The 15,939-nt window shown below is 39.2% G+C and overlaps 3 protein-coding genes across 6 annotated transcripts in view; 2 read left to right on the forward strand and 1 right to left on the reverse strand.

Moving 5' to 3' along the window:
* Nucleotides 1-15,939, reverse strand: part of CG45002 (uncharacterized protein) — a 97,664-nt gene that overhangs the window by 41,099 nt on the left and 40,626 nt on the right. For 2 of the 4 annotated variants that reach the window (NM_001272703.1, NM_132957.3), the window contains exons 1-2: nt 7,959-8,232; nt 4,761-5,057 (exon numbers count right to left, since the gene is read on the reverse strand). The exons of the other annotated variants lie outside the window; for them this stretch is intronic. In NM_001272703.1, coding sequence (NP_001259632.1) covers nt 4,761-4,832 — 72 coding nt within the window. In that variant the 5' untranslated portion in view covers nt 4,833-5,057; nt 7,959-8,232. Of the gene's footprint in view, nt 1-4,760; nt 5,058-7,958; nt 8,233-15,939 lie in introns of those variants that run through there. 4 annotated transcript variants of the gene reach the window in all.
* Nucleotides 12,137-13,203, forward strand: CG43996 (uncharacterized protein). The gene has a single exon (NM_001144741.1). The coding sequence runs from the start codon at nt 12,157-12,159 to the stop codon at nt 13,138-13,140; it is 984 nt and encodes a 327-aa protein (NP_001138213.1). The 5' UTR covers nt 12,137-12,156; the 3' UTR covers nt 13,141-13,203.
* Nucleotides 13,332-13,875, forward strand: CG43997 (uncharacterized protein). Its single transcript, NM_001272705.1, has one exon. It carries the CDS (start codon nt 13,359-13,361, stop codon nt 13,776-13,778), a length of 420 nt encoding a protein of 139 aa, NP_001259634.1. The 5' UTR covers nt 13,332-13,358; the 3' UTR covers nt 13,779-13,875.

Genomic DNA, 15,939 nt, shown 5'->3' on the forward strand with positions numbered 1-15,939 from the left:
TGTCCCCTGCTTTTCCATTTCCCTCTGTTCGACATGTCAAACTATGAGCCGTAGAAAATTTTGAAATTTAATTCAATTAGTTTTTCGCTCTTTGCCTTTTTTGTGGCGCTCGTTTTTATGGTCAATACAAGTAATGGTTGTACCGACGTAACCTCAGTACCGCCCCTTCACCACCATTTGCCTGCAAATATTTAGAGAAAATATCTGGGCCCGGTGCCCCCGGCCTATTTTGTGGCGGGCCAAAAGGAAGGAAAGCAGAGTTGGCCAAAAAAAAAAAACGGGAACCTTTGAAGTCAAAAACTGGAATGCTCTGCAAAGGAATTGTATTCAGTAATTAGGCATAATATTTATATATGTATTACCATCGGCTATTAATACAATAACTATATAAAACTGATTATTACTCAACATTCAGTCTTAATAAAAATCCAAATTTTTACTGCGAAATGATAAAAAATTAGTAATAGATCAAAACCATAATTTTCAACAATTCCCACTTACTTAAGATACCCCCTCTGTTAGGGTATAAAAATCAAAAGAAATGCTTGCATGAAGGGAAATTTAACATGTGTTCGTGGAGGATTTTCCAAATGGGCGGCGGGGATGGTAAACCAACCGACTTGTAGGCGGTATCTGACGAGCTCATCTTGTGGTTTTTAAGTGCTCTAACGGCATGTGCCGCCCCCTTTTTCCGGCCTGTTCTTCGTTCTTTTTTTTTTTTGTCGTTTTTCGTTTTGGTGATTTAAGAAAATTGATGGCTTGCTCTTGACATGACTTGCCAATGGACCAATGGACGAAAAAGCCGCTCCAAGCCCAAGGCCGTGACAATGCGAAAAGGAAGCAGGAGTCCAAGAAAGGGCATAGAAACGAGAGACAGGAAGAATGGGAAGGTCCTCTTAAAAATTCATAGATTTGATTTTGCTTGTAGTGCGTATAAAGATGCTTACACAGTCCCCAAAAGGATTAGGGAAACCCAAGCAGGCAGCAAATTTGAACAAAAATATGCCACGGCATCGAGATTTATTTGAGAGTCATAAATGTGACAATAAAAAATGTGAGCGGACTCGTAAAAAGCACAAGCCCAGATTTGTTAAACGCTCGACGGAATGCGAACAGCCAGATCTTGGCAAAAAAAAGTGGGAAAAAGAGACTTAAAGGCCTTTCTTTTTTTTTAGGGAATTACTTTTAATGTCCCAATTAACAGGATTTAGTATATATTTTTCTAAATTATCAAATATTTCTTATTATTGTTATGATTCTTTCCTTTACACTTAAAGTTTTTCCATTTTTTGTTTTTTCATCTTGATTATATATCTCAATTGTTAATTAAGCTCGCAACATTTGCAATGGAAATTTAGCTTGAGCCATTTTCCAAGCAGCCAATCAAGTCTCTCAAGTTTTTCGGTCTTTCGTGGGCCGGAAATTAGCTCACTGAGAGACTTCGACCCGGATTCAGTCAACACTTTAGCTTTGATTGCTCGGCTAAGAAGGGTTCCGAAATACCATCACGCAATGCAATTGTGTCAACTCTGTGGCCATGCTGTCATGCTGTCCGCCATGCTTCGAAAAAATAAATACGATAAAAAACTGCTATCCTTTTGACTAGATTTAATTAAATCCGGGCAGAAAATAACGAATTTTCAGCATTTCTCGCTAGCGTTTAATTAGAAGCGGCATGCGAAGGGAATGAATTGGCAGCGCGGCCACGTGGCGTATACGCAATGCGCCAAAAATGAAAACAAAGATGGAAAAGCGAAAGCTTGCAAAGAAATCGGTGTCATGTTAATGACCGATTAGCATGGCGTGTGCACCATCGGGACCTAAGTTTTCCGGGATGAGGTGGCGAGGGTACCGATGGTGATGGCTGCTAGTGGTTGGACATCGTGAACTGTGACCTGTCAGCCAAACTTGAAAGGAACCATCAAACGCACTTTCTTGCGAAAGTGAAGGGTAAAAGTTATTGCAGAGTTTAAGTGAATGGGCATAGCGGAAAATTGCGCTATGAAAAATCATTTCCCCTTCAGTAATAAGTCTTAAAAAAATTTCTAGTAATTAGGAATACAGTTTGCAGCTGTGTAACCATTTTGAAAAATGAAACATATAAAAGCAAAAATTAGCCCGCACTCTACTTTACAACGAATCTAGAATACCCTTCTCATTGGCATTCCAGTATACATACATGGATTTAAGCCAGTTTTTCTTCTTCATTGCTATGATTGTATAGATTTTTTCTGGGCTTTGGTTAATTTCTTGTGCCACATTTCCTTCCGGTTTTTTGAGCTTTTGCCGAGGGAACTGACCTAAGCGGATTTGTCCACATAACAAATTAAAATATAGCACGCAAATGGAACGGCCGGCGTAATTTTTATCCACGGAGTGGGCGTTTCCGCATTTTCGCAGGCATCATCATACCGCAAAATGGCTATTTGTGTCGCATTCCAAGTGAACTTCATATATATCATGTAAGTTTTTCTTCTTCTTCTTTTTTTTTTTTTTGGGCTGTGAGGAAGCTATGTACATATACATACACATATAATGGTTAAAGTAAATTGGATTTCGCTTTATGCAAATTTATGCGCACAGATTGAGTGACATTAATGGATGATGAAGTTGCCAGCCATGACTGAATCGCAATCGCACCGCGAAAAGTGAGGCGAATGCGGGATGGCCATTCTTTGTGAGAGGTGGATGGTGGGCGGTGGGCGGTAGGTGGTGGGTGGTGCCTTGAGGCCGAAACTTACTGACTCTACCCCGTCCCCCCAGCCGCGCGGAGAATTGGAGGCCACGAACGTGCTTTCGCTATGACCACAAAACCTGAACCACTCAAAACCATCCAATGCCCCGCCACCCAAAATGGGGTTTCTGCACAATTGCGGAATGAAAAAATTATGCAAGTAGCACGACTATTAAATGCCTGGGGATTATAATTTTAGTTTGCCTGCAACGCATTTCCAATGTTTATGTACGTGTACAGCATTAAATTTTGAAATATTTTTGAAACTAAGGCAGAGAAATTGATTTAACTAAATGCTTATCACTTTAATTGTAGGTGATAAATATAATGATTGGAAGCTCTTCTTTGCAATATTATAATTCAAAAATTTTCTGAGCAGGCAAAATAAATACCGTGGCATAAAATAAATAAAATATTATTAAATAAATATTTTTAAACTAAATCTGCTGTACCAAATTTTTTAAATGACAAATTTAGAGCTTTTCTGGCTTGATCTTAAGTTATGCGTCTAATTAAATCGACTTAAAGATCTCTTTCGTAATACGGTCTTTGTATATAAAGTATGTGATTTGCAGAAATTTTTACCCGGCCAACATAAAAGTTCCCTTTGCGATGGTCTTAAATAAATATATTCAACAAATTGCAATCAAAAGCTGGGCCAAGGGACAAAGTGAAAGAAAGAATTTCTGGCTTAATTAGGAATGAACAACACAAATGAAAATGGGGGAGGCGTTTTTTTTTTTATTATTTTGGGATGGAGCAGAGCCTGCTCATTAAGCTGTTGTTGCTTTACGGCCATTTAAAACATTTATGGCCAAGAGTGTTTGAATGACAGGTGCGATGGCAGCGGACAACCTTGCCCATTATATGCCCAACCACTCAACCATCCAACCACCCAAACATGCCCAAATAACCACCCACCGTTTTTAATTGTGTGTTTACAAGAGCATGGGGGCAACAGCAAGAACAACAAGGTCATTGTGATCCTGATTGCCACTTGCCAAATGGAATTCTCACAATTTAATTTTTAATGTGCGCTTGCTTGTTTGTTTTTGTTTAATTTATTCATTTACTTATAGTTTAATGTTTATGGCCTGTGTTGTTTTTTGGTGACAAAATTTAATTAGAGCCAATCCCCTTTTTAATATGTTATTTGCTTTGATTTTATAGAATTGTACAGTTTTGGAATTGAGCTAAAGAACTCATACCATTTTAAGAACGTGGACTTTAACTTAATTGCCTTTAGCTTGATTGAGAATTTCATGCCTGAAAGCTAATCGAATTGCTTTATTTTAATTTGTGTTTCTACTTTCACTTTGTTTTCTTTTTATGCTTTTCTACTTTCGTTTTTTTCAAGACCTAAGTCACGTCTCAACTCAGCATAGAAAATTCAATTTGCGCTCATTACAAATGGCGACACACAGGTCAAGCCTGCCACGCCCCCTCACTGTGGGCGCGCCCACCAATTTCGCATGCCTTAAGAAATACCCATAAATGCTACAAAGCAAAACGCTGTAAATTGGAATCCAAAAATGGTCAAAAATAAAGAGGGTGGACCATTAAAAAGCAAATACTGAGTCATTTAATACTCTTGAAATTTCGAAAAAGTTTAGTTCGAATTATAATTACAATAATTATATATAATATAAATATGTGGCTATTTACAATAAACCTCAGAAAATAATTCCAATATTGCCATATCTCTCAAAATAATATTAATACTTGAGAAATGCATTTAAGTGATTTTTCATTGGGCTTTAAATGAAACTTATAACTGGACACTTGTATTTGTATATGTATATTTTGAGTATCTTAAGACTTGGAGCTCAAGGAACTCCATGAGTTTATGGACTACCGGTTATATACGCAGAAATGCTCGAAAAAGTATTAATGCAAAAGAAAGAGAGTAATACGTTTCAAATAAAAACCAAATCGATGGCAATGAAAGGACTTCTTGGGTCGCAACTGGACGCACACTTTCAGTCCCCACATTCAGTGGGTGGTAAATAAAATTTAATATAATTACCTCCATTTGGGAGCCCTTCTTGCCCATGGAACCACCGCCACCCGTGTGGCCGCCGCTCTGTGCGGCATTCATACTGGCTTTTCTTCTTGTATCTGTATCTGGATATGTATCTCGTTTTGCTTCTGCTGCTCCAACGGTTAGTATCTGCGGTTCGGGGCTGCTCTATTTGTGGGCCGTAGTGTATCTACGTTCGGCTGGCCGCCTTAATTATTATCGTCGGGCGATAAATCCTGAGGCCGGCCTTCACTTCGACTTTGCCAATTGAAATTTATGTGTAATTTGAGTTCGTTTTGCACTCTGTATTAAAGTTCGTTTGAGAGATTTATTGCATTATTTCGAGTATGGTTTATTCGATTTGGTTGCTTTTGCCGCCGCCTTCTTCTATCTGAGCGCTCTGCACTTTAGCACGCTCCAAATTATGCTTTCTTTTATCCCAACTTTTTTACTTTTTGTACACAGAGAGAAAAAGTGATTGTAAGAAGTGTACAATATGCCATTATGCCTTTCATTTACTCACATTTTTTCTACTAAATTATTAATAAATTAGTAAAAATTAATATATATATATATTTATAAATCCCCTAATTTGAATGCCCAGTGCTATCAATTGAACTTAATTCATCTTTTTGCCTGTGTAGCTGCAATTTGGGAAAGTTTCGCCGACAGCTTCTTCATGCTAATGATATACAACTAACTGGGGGATTGAGGGGAACCATGGGGCTGCTGTTTGCTAGATGCTGCGAATGAGATACTTGATCACGTCGGCCGCCTTTAATACAATGTCTTTGCTGGGCGGACAGCTGAAAACAGAAACTCGAGCTGAAGTTGAAACTTAAATAAGCCAACAGCCGAGCTACAACAACAGCAACAATAACCATGAGGGCCGTTGTGTGCGGTTAATGTAACTATATACGGGCACTTGACGTCCTTGCCAACATATCGCATGACTTGTCGTCGCCCAGCGCATAGAATGGGATGGGATGAAATGGAAGGGAATTGGATGGGATGTACATGATGGAGATCTCATACTCCAAACGCGAAGGAGAAGGGTGTCCCTTAAAATGCCACAAAAGTTGATCTACAATGTATCAATCGAGAAAAGAAACTTGGAAAAACGACAGAAAATCGACTACAACAATTTAAAATAATCCTAATAAACAATCAAGTTTCTTATTCGAGGAATCATTTACATTCTCAAAGACTTGAGAACAAGTTAAGTTATGTTATGCCAAATATTACTTTAATAGTTTAAATACTAAAATATTTTTGCATAGTTATGTACATACTTTAATTAATATCTATATCTTTTTATATACCTTTTTTTTCAATTTATTGTATTTCAACAGGTGAATAAATGAATAAACCCATTTAGCAGATGCAAAACATTGCCAACCAAAAGATTTGTGTAAACTTTGCAAAGTCCGGAAAAACCCGCAGCTCAGTGTCATTGTGTTTATTATGGAAAGTTAGTGTGAGTTTTGCTTGGTTAGGCGTGGAAAGTTTTGCAGATAATTCAATAAGAGATTCGCATGCATTTGCTTTAATTTCATTTTCAAAACTTTACAGGCCATGCTCCTTTTTTTCATGTACGTTTTTTTCAAGTTTCCCATTTGTGTGTTAATGCCGCAAGATGACAGGAAATTTTAATATACTTCGCCGTGTGTGTCGGGCATAGAAATGGGTGTTCAAAAGAAACTTTCGGATGAAAGGAAAAAATGAAATGGTGAGACCACACCAGAGAGACCGGGCGAAAAGTGAAAGATGATGAAGGCAATTTATTCGAACCCTTAAGCCTTTGATGGGTGTGAGTGGAAAATGGGAAAGTGGGAAAATGGGGGGTTGGAAAATGGAGGTCTGGGACCCTAGACAATGCTTACATATGTGAGCCAGCCATGGGCCTAATTGCTGTTGTTTGTCTGAGCCCGGGCTTCTTTTTCTTGCCCTATTAATTTGCCTAAAAGTGGCGGCGTTTTGGCCCACAGGGATCAAATTAGAGATAGAACGAAACGCTTTATTTTTATGCATTTGCTACGTGATTTAATTAGCTGACGCTGTTTGCCAAATTATCCGACGCCCGACTTTTTGGCTAATTACCAGGGCATTATTAACATATTGCCCATTGCCAAAGGGCGAATGAAAAAGGACCAAGACGATAACGAAAATAACGATAAGCATCGGCGATAAGCAGCATTCAGTATTGTGGCTCTATCCGGCTTCTATTTGCCATGCAAATATTGGCCAAAGACAAAGTAACCGATTCCAAAGCCGAAGACAGTGCCAATTCCCAAATAAATAAGGTGAGGCCCGGGCATCAGAAGTCAGCATTCACCAACCAACATTTGGCGTTCGGCAGGGCAAGGTACACAGTACAAAGTGAAAAGGACAAAGGACTCAGGACCAAGGGTGGCACATAAAAGGACTAAGGACGTCGGCATTTTACGGGCTCGTGGGGCAATCAGCACGCAACGAAACGAGAGAGAAATCAAAGATTTGCCAATCGAAATTCCTCAGCAATTTGTGTCGACTCTTTTTATTTTAGCAATCTGTGCCAGGATGGCAACAGGCGAAATCCCACAAACAAGCGGCAAAAGCAACCACGCGGCGTATACTTGATTTACAGGCCTGCAATCCCTTTGGCAGTGCTCTTAGAGCCTATACGACTTTTGTATAATTACAGTCAATTTTATTATTTATTCTTTTATATCAATTAAAGTTGTACGTCTGTCTTCAAAAATTACATTAATCATCAATTCCCACAATCTTACCAAGATTAAACATTACTAAACATCTTTTAGATCACACAGTTCACAAAAATTGAATTGCGTAATAAATTAGAGATTTTACCTTATTTTTATTTTTATTCTTATATTTATATTTTTTTTTGTAAGAGAATAATTATTGCTCAACTAACGAATTACATTTGTTCTGTATCTGAATCAATTAAATATATTTATCTTAAAATTTGCATTGAATTAACTATTTATCTCATTAGTAAATATAATTTGCCATTTCTTATAAAGTCTCATTGTTCAATTTATTTAAACTAATATATTAAACATTTTAATTTCCTCTTAAGTCTGATTCCCCCGATTTCCTCCCGTTAATTCCATTTTATGGTTTTTTTTATGCGTTCTTTATTGGATTACTTTACGGCCAATTGTCAATTAAGCAATTTGCGCATTTTTATTTCGCACTCACAGAATTCCCGTTTTTACTGCCTTATAACACCGAAAAAAAAAAGAAAATATTTATGGGGTATGCCTGATTAATCCACGTTTTAGTTTTCTTGTTTTTTTTTCACTTTTTTTTACATGAAATACAAATGGTCGCGCAGAGAGGGGGAGATTTCAAATGGGTAAACGACGATCGCCGACGAGATGCGCCAGGATTCAAAAAGGAGCAACGAGGACGAACGACGCAACGCGATTTCCGCTCGCGCGTTTTCCGTGCGACTTCAGCGGTGCGACTTCAGCAGCTGGCGTTTTGGGCAGAACTGAGCGAAGACGCTGCGGAAAATCGGAAAATCGCACACGCACAGTTGTCGCCAGTTTCCATTCGACATTTTCCGTATTATCGCAGCAGCCGCGCGCTGGCGAGCTTTCCAAACATCCGCATGAAAGCTGCCGCCTGTTTGTGGCACCCAAGCTTTTCCACAATCACGTGGAAAATTGTTTTGAGGGCAGTGCCAGGAAAAACGCGGAAGGCAGCGAGCAAAACAAAATCGCCAAAAGCAAAATAAAATCCGCCATTAAAGCTAAACGTCGGGGTTATTAGAAACGTATAGAAGAACTGACTTTAAATAAAAGTAACGTAGTTAATACCATCTCTAGTATAAAACTATATATTTACTCAACTAAAATTGCTGATCTTAGAAGCTTTAGCTTATTTTCAAATTACTTTATAAAAATATATCCCTTTTTAGTTAGCCATTTTCTAAGCTCTAAACCAACAAAAAACTTTCATTTAAGACCATAATGACAGAACGTGCCTAATGAGGTTTTATTCTCATGTCGTTGCTTTTTTAAAGTTTTTGCCATCTTGCAGTTATTTTTTTTTTTTTAAGTAGCAAACGAGTCAGTAAAGGGCAAAAAATAATGCAGACGATGGAAAAAAGCGTCTTAAGAACTTTACAAAGTATAAAAAGTTGTGAACATGTCTTGGTATTGGCATCAGCCTTCTTGTCCACTAGGATTATTTAGGAAGAGCACAAACAGAGTCCTAATTATAGGTTCTTACAGCTATTAAAATTGGATTTATATATAAAAAAAATAATATTTTATACTGTACGTTTGAAAAAAAGTTTGTAAAAATCCTTTTAAATAATAGAGCTGAGATAATTGAGTTTTTAAGAAAGTGATTTGGCTTTCATTGAGAGCAATCGCCATTAATCACTACCATTAGCGTTCTTATATCCTCGGGGTATTATCAAGTCGATTACCGCCCATTTCCCCATCGCATACGTGTCCTTATTTCAGTATTTTTTTTTTTTTTTTTTTTTTGGTGGGGCCGTGTCAGAGGAATGAATAATGTGCACCTGGTCCTGAAAATAGGGGGATGGCTTGAAGATGGGATGTGCAGAAAAACCCCCTGGAGAAACAAGGGTTAACCAAAGCAGTTGATCAACCGCCGTCGTTTGTTTGTTTGTTTGTCATGAGTTCGCGTCCATTTAGCATATTTCACGTGCCGTCGTCCTGCGTACCGTGCCATGAAAAATCCTTTATGGCAAGTGAATGGAATAAGCAAGCAGCTGAATGAAAGTCATTGCCTAAACAAAACACAGAATGAAAGCAGCAAAAAAAAAAAAACAAAGTGCTTGGCCAAGTTTTTCTTTTTAGCTAATATCTAATAAGCAATTTCCCCTTTTGTTTTTCATCTCATTTGAAAGATTTTTTTTACAAATGATGCTGGCGCACATTTTTGGCAACGTTGCTCGGCAAAAAAAACCCTCACATTAAAAGTGAAAACTCAGCAACAGGCCAGCGGCCAAAAGTCAGAATATAAAGTCTAGGGGGTCATAAATTTTGTTTCGCCAACAGCTTTTCAATGCCATTTTCCGAATGCAGTGGAAAAACCACACACAACATTGTGCAACGCTGCACAACGCTTCTCCCTTCGAGGAGAAATGATTTATGCGGTGCACGAGGAAAAGCGCGGAAAAAATGGGAAACGGTAGAAAACGATGAAAGCATAAAAGAGAAAGTGGAAAGTGATGAAAATGGCAGGAGCGGGCAACTTTGCGTTTTGAATAATTTGAGCTTTTCTAGAGGAACCCAAGCTCTGAAAGGCTCTTGAGCTTACTTAGGTTGGTGTACATAAGGACAGAACTTTTGTAATACTTGAGCTTGTAAGTAATGTCCCTGTTGTAAGCTTAAAGCTTGAACTCAAGGATAACAGCTTTTAAGCTTTAAGCGCAGCTTTAATTTTAATAAATGTTAGTCATGAGTTGAAACTTTATTTGAAATATTTATTCAAAATGTGATTCATTAAGTCAGTATACGTTTAGTAAAATGTATTTTAGCACAGATAATAATGCTTTAAACTAACCAAATTATTCATAACAAAAACTTTTTTCTGAAATATGGTGGTATAGATTAGTCTAAATGGCTTTTAAACAATTTTGAATTGAAATGCGTCATTTGGTAACGCCTAAAAATCGCTCAACTGAAGCCGCATAATAATAATTGATAATTATTTTTATTCGTTCTTTGTATGGCCCAAAGTAACAGGAAAAATAAATTATGTTCCATTAAAAAGGGGCAAACGCTGAAACACATAATTAGAAATAGCTCATTTAGTTCTCCCCTCCTTTCACTGCTAATTGCCATTGCGAGTAAAAGGGCTTGCCACTTTAAATTAAAGTTTAAATGTCACTGAACTAAAAAGCTCCCTCTGGCCAACTTTTTCCCGCACAGATGTGCGTTTTCCTGCTCGCTGTATATCCTGTGGAAATGGAATCGACTCCCCAACGACGACTGCCATCAACTGCAGCAGTTTAATTGCAAATTGCAGGGAAGTCGCCTGGTCGAGCAATTACAAAATGCTAGAGTGGGCCGGCGGAATTAAATCAAATCTCTAAGAGGACATGATAACTGAGGGGCAAACCTGTTTAAGCATACCTCTACACCTAGAGAAATAGTAAAATAACGAGCTTTTATTGTAAAATGTTAATAATCTTAGGCCTTAACGAAAAAGGTGTAGTTAAAACCTTTTATGAAATACAGTAATATAACAAATTGAACAAAACTTAAGATGCCTTAATCGCAATTGTAGTTTCCATAAAAAGTTCGATCGATGAATTTCCCTCAGTGCACGCATGTTTTCCAATTTTGCTCGGGCATAAAGACATTTTCATGGGACAGCTTGTTGCACCCACGGCAGGAAAGCGACACTGAAAATGCATTTTCCAAGAGCGGTACTCATCATGCCCCGCCCATCGTCCTCCGGTGATGCATATAAGTCGTAACTATCCCCACTCCCACCTGAGGCACCTGGATCACCTGCACCATCATCGTCTTCATCATCGGACTTGTCTGTAGCACTTGTGCTGCGTTTCTATTTCTATTTCCATCCTCACCGGCATCCTTTCCATCCTTTAGCAACTTCCGCAAGGGTGACGCTCAGCATGGTGTGATTATGCACTAAGAAAAAATTGTCCAACATTTCAAGATCTGAGAAAATATGCATGTTTTCCTATAGTATATAGGATTGAATGAATGAGGACAATCAAAAACTTTTATAATAAACCATCTCAAAATCTCAAAATAAGTTTTTGTATTTCCTTCCTCATTTTTTCCAGTGCATGTCGTGGTGTAGGGGTTTTTTGTGGGAGATGGTGAGTGACTTCCCTTCCGCTTGCGTAGGTGTTTCGCTCGTGGCCATCTTTTGGCCTCAGTTTACCATTTTTCTTCATCTTTTGTGAGCGCTGATGAATTCGTTAGACGCCACCCCCCCCCCCCCTTTTATCCACAACCCACCACCACCCACATTTCCCAACCCCCAATGCCAACCCGCCCATGGTCGCACCTTTGGGGCAATCGTGCGCAGGTTGTAAACAACAGGCGGGGTAAAAGAATGGAAACAAAAACCGCAATAAGTGAACATTTCAGTGCCGCATCCTTGACGTCAGTGGCAGCAGGAAACTGCGGGAAAATCAGGGAAAAGCTGGAGAAAAGCATCAGGAGATGAAGCCGCCAGAAGCCGCAGGAATGCAAACCGATGACATACCGGAAGGAAAGCCACAGGAATCCATTGGTTTTGTAAGATTTCCATTCCGGAGGTTGAGCGAAAATGTTTATGAGAATCAAAAGCAAACAATTAAAATTCAAGGAATCATCGTTTGATGTTTAAATGTTTCGAAAAGCATTAAATGTCATTTGCTACGCTCTAACAAAATAAAATGGCCTGGTTAACTAAAATAATCATTATATTTATCCTTTTGCTACACACTCAATTGACTCAACTGATACAGTATATTGACGATGGTGACACATTTGATGGCTTTAACTCCATATTTGAAAAGCCAAAGAAGCAACGAAGCGGTGCCATGGAGGACGATTTCGATCGAGATCGGGATCAGTGGAAGGTCAATACCGACATGGACTCGCAATCGGGCATATGTCCCGCCGAAAATCCGAATGATGTGAAGTATGAAAAGAAGGATCGCTGCAAGGTTGACAGGAAGATGGTCAAGGACGAGGACGATGACGAGAATGCCGATCCTGCGGGCAATAGTGATGACGATGATATCCATGATGGTGATGAAGACAATGGCGATGATGAGGCTTATGAAGAGGAGGACGACGACATTAGTTTTGAGGATGAAGCTTTTGTTTCGAGAATTAACTGTTTGTTGGGATCTCTGCACAAGCACACCAAAGCCATAACCGATAATCTGCAGATCCTTCAATCCCGCTTGTCAAAAGCGAAAAATGACAACATATGCAGAAACAACAACCAAGGCACTACGCCTACGGAACATCCTAGTCTGAAATGGTCCAAGAAGCCGGATTTCTATGAGGCAACCGAGCTGTGTGCTGATGACAACTGCCATTTCGAGGACAGTGTGGATAACAAAGAGGTCCAGCCACAAGCTTTTACTGAGGATCGTCGAGTGATGGTTCCGCCTCTATTGCAACTCTTCCATGGTCCTGTCCAGCTGCAAACCACTTTGAACAGCGGCCAGGACATCACGGGATCAAAGTCGAGATATTGGATGACCTCACCGGAAACATCAGAGGAGTTTCAGGCTTCATCGCAATTACAGCCGGATGAAAAAAATCAAGAACGATACGAGGATTACGATGCTAAATTGCGTCGCCTCATGGACAGTCGGGATGAGATCGAGCGAAATGTGATGAGAATGATAACTCCGGATTTATAAAATAAATATTGTATGAATATTAATACTTAAAGAGACCCTACAATAAAGAATAAAACCATTTGTATGTACTCTTGCTTTAAATATGTTCACAACTTTTAAAAAATATATTAATACTATATGAAATGTGTAATCCAAGTACGCCAGCCCTTCTTCTGCCAAATGTTTCAGCCGCTTTTACTCATTCCGACTATAGTCAGCACTCCGACAACTTATCGAAAATGACTTCCGTCGCTTTACTGGTGATAATCTACATTTCCATTGTGATTTTCGGGCGCTGTCAAGTGGACGGACGACGTCCACCAAAGAAACCGACCTTCTACGACTACGATGATGAATCGGACATGTTTGAAAAGATGACGGACCAGGACTATGAGGTCCAGTCGAACTGTCGCAAAGGCCAAGATGTGGACGCCATGGACGAGGTACTGGACACCAGTGACTTGGATTTGAACCCAGATTACCGCATGGGCAAGAATATGGCACGTTCACAGCGCAAGTCGCACCACAAGTTTCCCGATTCGTGGGCCATGTTGGTCAAGGAGGGAAAGGAGGAAATGCAGCTGGAGAAAGTGAAGCGAGGCACCCACTTGGGTGCCGACTGCCACACGATCGACGAGGGGGACGAGGAGCAGCACTAAAATACACTCCGCATTGACCACTTAAATTCCAATTTTATATTTTTATTCCAATTTTTATATTTGTTATTCATGTTTTATTCGTCGTTCACAGAAATACACAAACACAGCGCATTTTTTGGTTTTATGATTTATAGGGAAAACGTCTTTGAACAAATATCCTTCTGAAACAATCCTTGGATAAATATAATGAATAAAAATTTAATTCTAAATATACCTAACGTTGAACTGTAAAAATCTCATTTGATATTTCAGTACTTTTATTGCAATGGCTTTTACAATTTTGAGTGAATTTTGCAAATACCACTTTGAAAACTCGTTTAAAATCAAGCCCAAATGTGAGTCCATATACACATATGGCAGAATAAAATTTGTTGCTCAACTTTCTGCCACATCATCGATTCGAATCAACTTTGACTGATTTTCCTGTTGAGTCAGCTGGAAGTTTCCCCCCCTGTTTCGTCGCTCCTTCACCGATTTCCCTTGATTTTCCACCATGTTCCTTTGTGTCGACGGGATGTGTCGAATGGAACCGAATCGTAGCTGGGGAAACTTTGGCGAAGGTGTCAGAGGCAGTCAATCATTCAGTGCACCCGGCTGCAGCCCACCCACTGATTCTTGAATTCTGAGCTCTGTCAAATTAGTGCAGCCTATTTCAGTTGTCATAGCTGCCAGCCACGCCCCCCTCCCTTGCCCGCCTCCGAAATCACAAAGGATATGAGAAGAGCTGGAAAATTGTTTCAGCTTCTGTGGGATTTTTTGGAAGAGGAAATCAAAACAAACTAAATCGGTGTTTTAAATATCCTTAAATTTGGGCTTGAAACGGATTGTCAAATAGAAAAGATGGGCTTATCATTTACATATGTACAATGTCAAGAGAAGTAGAATTATATAAGGAACTTTTATCAAGTACAGCTGAATTTTTGAATTTACATAAAACATTAAACTCTCAATACTTTGTTAATACCTTCCATCTATCCCACTAGTAACCCGTTCTTTTCAGAGAATGTTCTTAACTTTCACAGAATTTGTCTCTGTGCGCGTGTGTGTGTGTTTGCCTTGCAAATGTGTGCGTGGGCGGGCATGTGTGTGTGAACATGTGGGTTTTCTTATTTGCCAACCGCTTGTCGCTCGACTTGCCCCCAAAATGGCTCAAAGCAATTTTCAAATTGTTTTCACAATCACAACGAAATCGATTTGCAAATATACACAACGCACAGCCCTCTTGGCAACCTACAACAAGTGCCACACCCACTTGGGCTCACACAATGTGGGTATGAGTATGTCCTGCATTTGATGTCCTTTTTCTAGCTACAATTATGTCCGGATCGTAGTTAAAATGCCCATGTGTTTATGGCCCTGGCCAAGGATACGCAAGATTTGCTCCTCGGATTTCCGTCGATTTATTTCCGCTGATAAAGTGCGATTTGAAAAGCGATTTACACAAACAAATCTCTCTTTTGTCCGCCCAGCAACTGATTGCTTTTATGTCCATGTCAATTGTTTTGTCGCCTTATTCGCTGCTTATTTTTATGTTCGCCCTTTTTTCGGGGGTTATTCCGGATTCGCTGGCATGGGTATAATAACTTATCGAGGGCTCAACGCTTGGCTGGCTAAGCATCTACAACTTTCCTGTCGGTTTTTATTAAATTTTTGCGCCCGCGACGTTTAATAAACGAGAAATAGCTGGCATAGCACAGCGCCACATGGCGTATACTTGATGTGTCAAGCGCGGGCAGGGTGGAAAACGCGGTAAATGCGAGAAGAACCGCAGCTTAAATGCCAGTTTAAGAAAGGAAAGGGGCTCGCAGGACGAAAGGCCGCTATGTGGGATATGTCGGCCCAAACTGAATTATGAATGAACGAAAGGTGGAAAAATGCGCCAGTTGCAACTGGGAAACTGCGAGAAAATTATAATATTTTCGCTAATTAGCAAAAGAAATCATGGTAAATTATGAAATAATTTATGAAGCAATATTAATTTATTATTTGTGTTTTGTAATTGAAAATTGTACAATTTTTGAATACAATTATGAGTTTTGAACATGTTTTTCTAACTCAATTGTCGATGTTGAAATGCAGAAGCCGAAGTTTAAAGAGGCAATTTATATTTATTAAAGGTTTAGCCAGAAAAATATAGTAAATAGTACTTTAAGTTAGTTAA

Source organism: Drosophila melanogaster, chromosome X (assembly GCF_000001215.4).
Source record: "Drosophila melanogaster chromosome X".
Classification (NCBI taxonomy): domain Eukaryota; kingdom Metazoa; phylum Arthropoda; class Insecta; order Diptera; family Drosophilidae; genus Drosophila; species Drosophila melanogaster.

Coding starts and splice junctions, on each gene's coding strand:
- CG43997 (NM_001272705.1), top strand. CDS start 13,359: ATGACTTCCGTCGCTTTACTGGTGATAATCTACATTTCCATTGTGATT.
- CG43996 (NM_001144741.1), top strand. CDS start 12,157: ATGGCCTGGTTAACTAAAATAATCATTATATTTATCCTTTTGCTACAC.